An 11,070-nucleotide genomic window follows, 5' to 3' on the forward strand; every position below is an offset into this window, starting at 1 on the left:
ACCGAGTACGTTCCCTTTCGATATATTCACTCATACTGTGTATGGGGAACGAATACAATCACGCCGTGCCACGGCAGGGAACGACAAAAACATATCTTGGGCGCCTAGGGGCCCAGCGGATACGTGAGGGGCCAGGGGCCGTCTAACCCTTATGTTACACTGGAGAGGGAAAGAATTGCCTGAGCTCGAGCGAGGTCGTCGTGTCACACTGAGAGGACCCGAGCATGCAAGGTCGGGACATCCAAGTTGTAGAACCTGACAAAAGTGGACGGCGAGGACCAGCCGGCCGCCTCACAGATGTCTTTGAGTGAAACACCACTCGACCACACCCACGAAGAGGCCATACCTCTAGTGGAGTGTGTTTTACTCTGATGGTGCAATCCAGGCCCATAGAGGAGTAACAGAGTGATCGCGTCGACTATCCAACGCAAGAGGCGTTGCATTGAGACTGGAGCCCCCTTGGTGCAGCCGCCAAAGCAGACAAAGAGCTGGTCAGACTGCCTAAATGGCTCAGACTGCTCAACATAGGTCCTCAATGCCCTGACGGGGCAGAGCAATCCCATCTCTCGCTCGTCCGAGGAAGAAGGTAGCGCTGAGAGGGAAATGACCTGTGCTCTGAACGGAGTCGAGAGCACTTAGGAACGTAGCCATGCCTGGGTTTCAGAATGACTTTGGAGTCATTGGGCCTGAACTCAAGGCATGCAGGGCTCACGGAGAGGGCCTGCAGGTCGCCAACGTGCTTCACCGATGCTAACGCTCCAGGGCATTCATGTGTTGACATCGTCAACGATTGGTTCATTTTAGCTCAATTTGAGCACATGGCAGTCCAACATCGAGATGTTGTTCTGTCTCACATGAGAAGGTTAGGGCTGAGACTTAATGCCAAGAAGAGTGTGCTTCTTCCAGCTCAAACTACCAACTATCTAAGGGTAGTCTGGGATTCCATCACGATGCAGGCACGCCTGTCTCCTGCTCTGGTGAATTCCATTTTGTCGGCCATGAATGGGGTGAAGTTAGGCCAGTCATGCACTGTAAAACAGTTTCAGAGACGACTGGGTCTGATGGCAGCTGCGTCCAACGTGATACCTTTTGGCCTGCTGCACATGAGACCCTTACAGTGGTGGCTCAGGACAAAGGGGTTTTCTCCGAGAGGAAATCCTTTTCGCATGATCAAGGTCATGCGGCAATATCTTCGTGCCTTAGTCATGTGGAAGAAGCCTTGGTTTCAGTCCTGTCGTTGCGTAATGCTAAAGACGGATGCTTCCCTCACAGGCTAGGGGGGTGATCAAGAGTGGTTGCTCAGCTCAGGGTCTTTGGGAGGACCATCTACTTTCCTGGCACATAAATCGGCTGGAAATGATGGCAGTATTTCAAGCACTCAAATACTTCCTCCCAGACCTGAGGGGCCACCATGTGTCAACATTATAAGGCTGCAGGCCCGGAGGCCCAACTGCACACTCAGACCTGCACACTCAGAGCAGCACTCCCAGAACTATTGTTTTTTTCAGACAGTGCCACCTGCTGTTTGGAAGGTTATTTAACCTGATTAGATATTACCTAACCTGAATTCAATTGCTGATAGATTGCAACTTACACTATTTTTCTACTAGAAAATATTACGCTATGATTAAATGCATTATTATATAAAATATTACACAAACTAGGTTATGATTTAATGCATTAAGTCTGGTTTATTTTTATTAATTGTATTTGTAAATAGAAATTGTTCAGTTACTTAAATATTTTCATAGTCATTTATTGTTTTCCTAATTCTTAATGATTTATCACATTCTTCAGTATAGAGTTAGGGGATGAACATTAACTCTATATTTACATACAATAAATGATAGTGCTTGGAGTCATTTTCTCACACCAAACTTTATTTTTGTATTCTTTTTCATGAGGTCCTACAAGTCATTGAGCTGTAAACAATGCAGAGAAAAACGGTGGAAAAAAATAATTGGGTTAATAATGTATATATTAAACAACATCAAATAAAATAAATGCTTTACATTATTGTTGGGGAGATTTTTCATTTCTCGAGCAATTCTTCGGTCAAATTCCTCAACTTCACTAAAAGAAAAGATAAATTCTGTTATCAGAAATGTTGTGTAACACAAAAATCCAAGTTTGTGTACAAACAAAAAATTTAAAACATACCTTGAGTGGAGGAACATCTCTTCAGCCTCCTGCCAAGACAGGCCCTGCAGCTCGCAAAGGGCATGAATGATGGCCTGTACAAATAAACCAATTAATAAAATAAAACAAAACATGCACACACTGCAGAACATAAACATGCTCATGTTCAAACATGTTTTGGGCTTACCTCAGGGAGGAGACATCCACAAATGAACTCCACCTCATCACTGTAGGTCAGCTGCATTTGGGTTTTATTAAGAATTCCTTTCATGTAGTTATACAGGATTGTCAGGGACTGCTAATTTTCAATGTAGACAGGCACTTGAAAACAGGATTTTAGTGGAAACACTAGTCTATTCGTTTTTTGGTGTAATAAGATGCCACATTGATTTATGCCATAAAACCTGGTAATTTTCAGGAATCACTTTAATAAAATTAATAACCTTACTCACTTGTCCGATGTTGCTACTTGCTAGCAGTTTTATAATGTTGGAAATTATTACGGTTACACACGCTACAAAAAAAAAAAAAAAAGTTCATCAAAACAGCAGGTGGCACTGTCTGAAAAAACAATAGTTCTGGGAGTGCTGCTCTCAGCATTCAGGTCTGTGTGTGCAGTTGGGCCTCCGGGCCTGCAGCTTCACCCTTCTCCCATTTGTTGTTTCGCACAGAGAACATGTTGGTGGTCTCTTATATCAACCATCAGGGGGGTCTGAGGTCTCGCCAGTTGTGCAAATTAGCCCATCAGATCCCCCTGTGGGCCCAGGGGAAGCTCCTCTCCCTGAGAGCAGCTCTTATCATGGGGCATCAAAATGTGGGGGCAGACATCCTGTTGAGGCAGGGGCCGAGGCCCGGGGAATGGAGTCTCATTTGAAAAAACTTCGGTTGTGCAGAAGTTGAGCTATTTGCTTCGAAAGAACATCTCTTTGCCCACTGTGGTGCTCTCTGACTCATCCAGCCCCTCTGGGGTTGGATGCCATGGTGTAGACGTGGCCGAAGTTACGTCTGTACACATTTTCCCCAATCGCTCTGTTCCCAGGAGTTCTGGAGAGGATTCGCCGGGACAGGGTCCATCTCATACTGATGTTCAGCTAGCTTCATGCAACAGGCCACTGGATTTTCTTAATCACAAAGACAACAAAGAGAAACCAACACTAGGCAGGAAAACTCCCGATATGATGATTAATCTGATTTGTGCTGTGAATAAAAGTGTGTCAAAGGTGTCGTGTGACTTATGAGTGTATATAAGGCAAGCAAAGTCAATGTCCCATCTCAAAATATGAACTGTACAGTGAAAGTTTCACACTGGATGTGCTGTGTCATGGTAAAGTGTCGTTTGATGGCATGTCAGATGGTAGGGAACACCCTTCCTCTGCATTTAATTAATATTTCAGACTGCAGAAATAGAACTTAAATACGGAGCCCTGCACAAGACATGCAGGAAAAAAAAATAAAATGCTAAATCATACTGTTACGGGTGGCTGGTAGAGAGATGAGGCAGATACAGATTTCCACAATCATAGATACTTTACTTCAAACAACGGCAAGGAACAGACAGACACCTTAACAAAACAGAGAACGGACAAGGAGTGAAGGGAGTGAGTGCCATATAAAGGGAGTGATGATAATAGCGTCCAGGTGCAGGTGATGAGTGATGAGGAGCTGACGAGGGAAGTGAGTGCAGGTGACGAAACAGAAGGATCATGGGAATTGTAGTCCAGGGAGACAAGGGATCCGTGACATTACTACTACAACGAAGCCTTCATGCCGTTGAGCCCAGGCGGCGCTGAAGGACCGGCGGGAGATGGCCGAACCCACGGCTCCGCCGACCGAAGTGCAGCCGAGGCTCCAGAAGGCCGCAGTAGAAGACAGACGACATACAACAAAGTGAACACCGGGGGGAGTAAGGAGGCCAACTGGAACTGAGGGACGGAGCGGAGACGGAGGAGTGCAGTCCAGAAGTGAGGGCAGGCTGACGAGGGACCAAGGTGTGAACGGGGGCAGGATGGAGACTGGTGAGACTGGTGGACTGATGGACCATGGTGGAGACGAGGGAGGTTGGAGCCAGGGTGTAGGTAATCGCCTAGAGGTCCGAGGTGGAGATCTGGGCGAGGGGGCTTGAGGTGGAGGTTCAGTGCAGACATAAATAGGAGGAGGCGGGAGAGGGAGGCAGGGAGGGAAAACAGTCTTTGGGCTGGAGAGTTCAATAGCCAAGTTCATAACAGGAGCTGGCTCATGATAGGCTAGAGCGGTTGGCTCGGTGGCAGCTGGCGCTGCTTGCTCGGCGGAGGCTGGCGCTGCTTGCTCGGCGGAGGCTGGCGCTGCTTGCTCGGCGGAGGCTGGCGCTGCTTGCTCGGCGGAGGCTGGAGATAAGCGCTCGGTGGCTGGAGCAGAGGGCCAGTCCATCCCCTCAAATTCAATTAAAATACCCATAGGAACGGGAGCGGGCGCGGCGGAGACTGGAGAGGGCTCAGCGGAGACTGGAGATTGCTTAGGCTTTTGTCTCTTCCTCCGCCTTCTGGACCCAGCAGAGGAGTGTGGGTCCAGCATGGTACAGGCAGGAAGTTCGCTGGAGGGGTATGCGGAGGAAGACGGTGGCTGACTGACTGGCCCGGCCAACCGTGTTTCTGGATGTACTAGAGACAAACACTCATCCTGAACCCAATCAACGAAGAATTTGGAGCCATTTAACCACAAAATAGAATTGATAGTCTCGCTTAAGGAGAAACAATAATCAGGTTCACCAAAACGGATAGTGTCATCATCTAGTCCATCCAGAAACAGGGAGATTAAACATGCATCAGGCCAGTCCGACAGAAAAGCGAGCTCAATGAACTCCTCCACATACCTCTCCAGCGAACGACCGACCTGCAGGAGCCCGGTGAGGCGATCGCCGGGTGACAGATGAGTGAGAGGTGTTGGAGGAGCAGGAGCCAGGGAGCTGGGGAAAGTCTCCATTTTCCTTTGTGGAAAATCCAACGTTTAAGGTCCGTTCTTCTGTTACGGGTGGCTGGTAAAGAGATGAGGCAGATACAGACTTCCACAATCATAGATACTTTACTTCAAACAACGGCAAGGAACAACAGACAGACACCTTAACAAAACAGAGAACGGACAAGGAGTGAAGGGAGTGAGTGCCATATAAAGGGAGTGATGATAATAGAGTCCAGGTGCAGGTGATGAGTGATGATGAGGAGCTGACGAGGGAAGTGAGTGCAGGTGACGAAACAGGAGGATCATGGGAATTGTAGTCCAGGGAGACAAGGGATCTGTGACGCATACGCACAATTTACTAATTAGTTCCCTTGATTTGCTAAATCATCAAGATTTAGTACATCGTGCGCATGATTTAGCAAATCGAGGGAATGAAATAGTAGGCCTAAATCGTGCGCATGTTTGACTTTTTTTCCTGCATGTCATGTGCGGGGCTCCATACTTACAGTATTTCACAATTGCTAAAACACTAAACCCCATTCTCTGAACCCAATGCTCAGTGGCCTAAACCCATTTGTTGAATCAGTCACTTTGTAGGCAAAACCTTAAACAAGGTTAGGTAGTTAAGATACTGTTTGCAAATCTCATCCACTCTTTTTGCAAAACTCTAAACATGCAAATGGTAAATACATGTGGCAAAAGTTAAACACAACTACAACAGAGTTGTCATCCTTTACACACAATGACTAAAAATTATTCACACTTATTTCTAATGATGTGATCAAATCAACTGTATAAAATACAGGTCAGTTCAGAGTGCACAAGTGATACAGGTGCTGAATGATGATACCAGCAATAGATGGAAACAATCTGAAAAGTAGAGGAGGAAGAGTATGTGTAAGAGGATGATGAGGAGAAAGAGCAATAGGTATGGAGACAAGGCTGTCAAGGCTGGATCCGGCACAGGTTTTTCCCTTTGCCTGGCAAGAGACAACATTGCCTGTGATGTGGAAAATGTCCTCAACAATATTCAATAATATTCAACAATATTATTGATCTGACAGTACTGACATTATAGGATGAGAACTGAACGAAGCTAGCCTAGATGATGACATCACTGTTTTCTGCAGAACTGCTTTATAGAGGAAAATACAGTATTTCACAACTGCTAAAACACATTTCTTGAAACCATCACTCATTTTCTCAAAACATTAAACACAAATCCAATCTTCAAACTAATTTCACAAAACCTCTGACTCTTATGGCAAAATCAAACAAAGCTTTCAGATCATACACACATTAAACAATATATAAACACTACAGATCATTCATTAGACACTACATTAAAAAATGGAAAACACAGAACATGAGGTTAAAAAAAAAAAAAGTATATTGTAACACAGTAAACACATTTTGCCATTACATAAAATGTATAGAAATCACAAGTAATGTGAATTGCAGTAAATTCACATTACTTGTGATTTCTATACATTTTATGTAATGGCAAAATGTGTTTACTGTGTTACAATATACTTTTTTTCTTTAACCCCATGTTCTGGATGTTGTGTTTTCCATTTTTTAATGTAGTGTCTAATGAATGATCTGTAGTGTTTATATATTGTTTAATGTGTGTATGATCTGAAAGCTTTGTTTGATTTTGCCATAAGAGTCAGAGGTTTTGTGAAATTAGTTTGAAGATTGGATTTGTGTTTAATGTTTTGAGAAAATGAGTGATGGTTTCAAGAAATGTGTTTTAGCAATTGTGAAATACTGTAATGTTTTGAGAAAATGAGTGATGGTTTCAAGAAATGTGTTTTAGCAATTGTGAAATACTGTAAAAGTGTGTAGTCGATGAAAATAGATGTCCATAGAAGCATTTCTCTTCCTGAGCCATCCCACCATCACTCTTTAAGAGAAGTAAAGGGGAACTTATCATCAGTTGTTGATTTTCAACAAAAAACAGAACTTGCAAAGAGGTTTTTGTGGGATTGAAGCCTTACAGAATATGGGTAAGAATCTAATATGCACATTATATGCTTATGTATGGGTGCGAGGAGAAAATATTATCTTTCTCTATAGTTGGGTGAAAATTGCAGAGAGTTTAAAGATATTTCCAAAAGGATTTTTACCATGTGTCAACTACAGATAGCTTGGTTTCAACTTTTTTTTTTTAGTTTTATTTTTTATTGGTGGTCACATTGGTGGTCGTTTTCACACAAAATGCAATCAATTAACACATTTCTTAAATGCTTAAATTTTCTTTTCATATAAGCTTACCTCATACCAAAATCATGGATCTTTCTCATCTTACAATGCTTAAACACAGCAAGTCAGAAATGAAGACCCAACGTTCCAATCTTTAAATATAGGATAAAACCTCTAATTCTGCAACAACAGCAGCTCAAAAGTATTGAAAAAAAAATATAAAACAAATACTGAAACAATTGATAAGCATTTTTAATTAGCAGATCACTGAAATACTGAGAAATAGCAGATTCCAGTCTCAGTTGGAAGTATAGTCAGGGGTTGAACTTCTTTCCATTACATGGACATACAGTAAAATAGGACTCTTTGAAACGGATTTGTTCAGTGTGGATGAAGAACAACACAGAGGAGCAGAGAGAAAATAATATCTGGGTATGGGAGAAGAATAGATGAAGGAGGAAAGGAGAAGTTGGATCAGGACAAGGGAGAAGAAGAGGTATGGGAGGGGAGGAAGAATGCTGGACTGTGCATCTCTGTTTTTTTCACTTACACGTGGAACCTATGAAAGCTTATTTCTGCTATGAATAGAAAATAAAAAAGGTAATTATGTCTTTTTATCTCACAATTCTGACTTTTTAAACTCAATTCCTATAGTTTACATATCACAATTCGGAGGGGAAAAAGTCAGAATTGTGAGATGTATATTCACAATTGCAAAATAAAAAAAATAAATAAAAAAAAATAGAATTGTGAGATAAAAAGTCACAATTACCTTTTATACTTTTTTTTATTCTGTGGTGGAAAAAAGCTTCAACAGTAACCAAAGGCCATGTATGTTGGATTTGTTGTTGATCAATGGCAGCAATTTCATGTTTTCATTTCAGTAAAAGCTTCATGTAAATCTTTTACTACAACGATTCCACTACCACTGTTTCATATATGCAGAATATGTGGTCTGCGTAGGGCACTAACTACCAAGGGGACACCATCCCATCCTCTATGGGGGCAACATCAACACCTCACACCTAACCCCAGAAAGAGATTTCAACCAAGGGAGACACTGAAGTCCTGCACTGGGGACTTATCTGACCAGTGGCTGCCCTGAGCAATTCTGTTACTTTTTTCTTCTTCTTCTCTTTTTCTACTGCACGTTCTATAAAATAATGACTCACTTCTGTTGCCAAGAATGCACACATTCAACACTCAACCAAAAATATAGAATGGCTTACATGCATTATACTATTACTGTAGTAAAAGGAAACTGAATTATAAAAACAATGGATTTCATATTTTCTCCAGTTAGAACCGAAACATGACAAGTAATGCAGTTTTCATAATGCCATCAACTGTTAGCATTTTGACAGTCATTGTGCTTTGATTGACTATATGTTCATGTTGGATAGAAAACTAGTGCTATGTTTTGACAGAACGACTCGATTTTGAATCAGGTTTGCTGTGTTTTGATAGAGTTAGTATATGTTGAAAAAGGTTTTTAGCGTTTTGAAATGTGGAGTTAGTGTTTATATAACAAAATATGGTTTTGGGCAGAAAATTAACTATTTGGCTAAGTGTGTGATGTTTGTGTGTTGCTGTGTTAAGAGTTTAGAAAAAGTACTTTAAGTATTGCTAAACGCTTGTTAGCAATTGAAAAAAAAACTGTATTACTTTTTTAATTGCCTTTTATAGGCCAACTGTGATTGAATCCTCTTATGTGAAAAGTGAAAATTTTATTTTAATTTTATGTGTTTGAGCAGATACAGTACATGTGGTTGAAACATTTAGGACAATAAAGGAAAAAAAATTCCTGTAATGCAGTCCTGTTATCTACTGTTGGACATTGCAGAATAGAAAAAAAAAAAAAAAAAAACTTAAAATAGAGAATTAAATAAACTGATGAAAGTGTTAAACTCTAGGCTTCGTATGGCATCCTGGGGTAGATGTTGCATGTGAAATATGGCATAACAAATATTCAGATTCCAGAAACCAAAACTCACTGTATTTTTTTCTCTTGTTTTCATGTAGCAAGCACTACTATTGGAATTCAAAATATGACCAGAATCACTACGGACAATTCTACAGTGCAGACAGAGATCTTCTCAGGCATTAACATCTTCATAACATGCATTTACTTTGCCATCCTTGTTGTAAGTCTCATTGGAAATGGGCTCGTCATATTTGTGACTGGTTACAAAATGAAGACAACAGTCAACTCCATTTGGTTCCTCAACTTGGCGATTGCAGACTTCATCTTCTCCTTATCTCTACTCATAAGAGCACTTTTAAACATTCGCGGTATCTGGGATGTTGATATCCCCGAGTACGCATTTCTCTGGTTGATGATTTACCCAACCTCATCTGCTAGCATTTTTCTGCTGACAACTATTAGTCTGGACCGATGCCTGTGCACATGGATGGTTGTGTGGTCTCGTAATAATCGAACCATATTCAAAGCCAGAATCATCTGCATAATTGTGTGGGTTTTATCCATCGGCTGCTGCATCCCTGCAGTCATCAATTACTCAGCAGAGGAGAGTGAAGGATTCTATGGCTATCCTTTTCAATACTTAAAGTTTCTGGTCAAATACAGTTTCATAGTGAGCTTTGTTATCCCCTTCCTGATCATTGCATCTTCATATATAGCTATCGGTGTGCGAGTCAAACGTCTCAAAAAGCAGAATCAGCTCAGGTCTTACCGGATCATTATAGCTGTGGTCCTGGCATTTTTCATATGCTGGCTTCCTTTTCATGTCTACAAATTTTATAGCATAAGTGCAATAGAGAATCAGTGGAGTGATTCTGCTAAAGAGGTTCTTTCAAAAATGTATGTTGTAGTTTGCTTCCTGGTTAATCTCAACAGCTGTCTGAACCCCATTCTCTATGTGTTCATGTGTGATGAGTTTAAGAAGAAGCTGAAACAGTCTCTGCTGCTGGTGCTGGAGACGGCGTTTGCTGAAGATCATCTGGACTTCAGAGTCTAAAAGCAAACGAAAGATATCACCATCTCTATTCCTGCCAGCTGCCAGCCACATAAAGACAAACAAAGCACTCATAATTTATGGTCATACAGTGTAAGACGTCATTCGAAACTGTAAAGGGTGTGTTTTAATTTGCATACAATCACAATAAAAACAAAATATTGTGCTTTGGTAAAATAAAGAAAACAAACAGGATATGCCACTTTCTGCTGTCTCTGTCTCCTTTCTGTGAACTTGTTTGTGGAGTGTGTCACAAAAAATAAACCAAAACTCACACATATTACTTGTCGCAGTATTTTATCCTTTGTTTTGTTAAACTGTTATTTAAGTGAAATATATTTTGTGTATAGTCCCATTTATTCCTTATATATAATTAAGTTGGCTTGGGAAAGCCAACTTAATGTAATGCTATTTTCTTCTGAGACTAAAATTTCTAACTCTTCCTAGAGCTTTAACTCTATAAACTCCAAACTTGGCTTAGACCTTCAGACTGTTCTGACTTAGTGTGCTATATCTTTTCTAACTGACTGGACTTATGGCTTTCCTAAAAATGACTATTAAAACTCTGAAAAATCCCATTGACTTTCATTGACAGAATGTTCAGATGAGCCAAGACTGTTCAAACTCCAACTGTCAAAATTCAAATTTAAACTATGGAAGCCCATTAGACTCAATGAAGCTGGCATTCTATGTACTATTTCTAATTCACTGAAACTCATTCAAACTCAACCATCTATCCATCTATCCATTTATCTATCTAAACTCAGTCAAAATCCAGTGTGCGTCAGTTCTGGCAGGTCACGTCAGTCAAGCTCGC

The 11,070-nt window shown here is 41.3% G+C and overlaps 1 protein-coding gene across 1 annotated transcript; it reads left to right on the top strand.

Moving 5' to 3' along the window:
• Positions 1 to 6,924: 6,924 nt before the first annotated feature.
• On the top strand, positions 6,925 to 10,533 carry LOC125249435 (C3a anaphylatoxin chemotactic receptor-like). The gene is made up of 2 exons (XM_048161730.1): positions 6,925 to 7,082; positions 9,301 to 10,533. Exons 1-2 carry the CDS (start codon positions 7,079 to 7,081, stop codon positions 10,254 to 10,256), a joined length of 960 nt encoding a protein of 319 aa, XP_048017687.1. The 5' UTR covers positions 6,925 to 7,078; the 3' UTR covers positions 10,257 to 10,533.
• Positions 10,534 to 11,070: the final 537 nt, after the last annotated feature.

This window comes from Megalobrama amblycephala, linkage group LG16 (genome assembly GCF_018812025.1).
Source record: "Megalobrama amblycephala isolate DHTTF-2021 linkage group LG16, ASM1881202v1, whole genome shotgun sequence".
NCBI lineage: Eukaryota > Metazoa > Chordata > Actinopteri > Cypriniformes > Xenocyprididae > Megalobrama > Megalobrama amblycephala.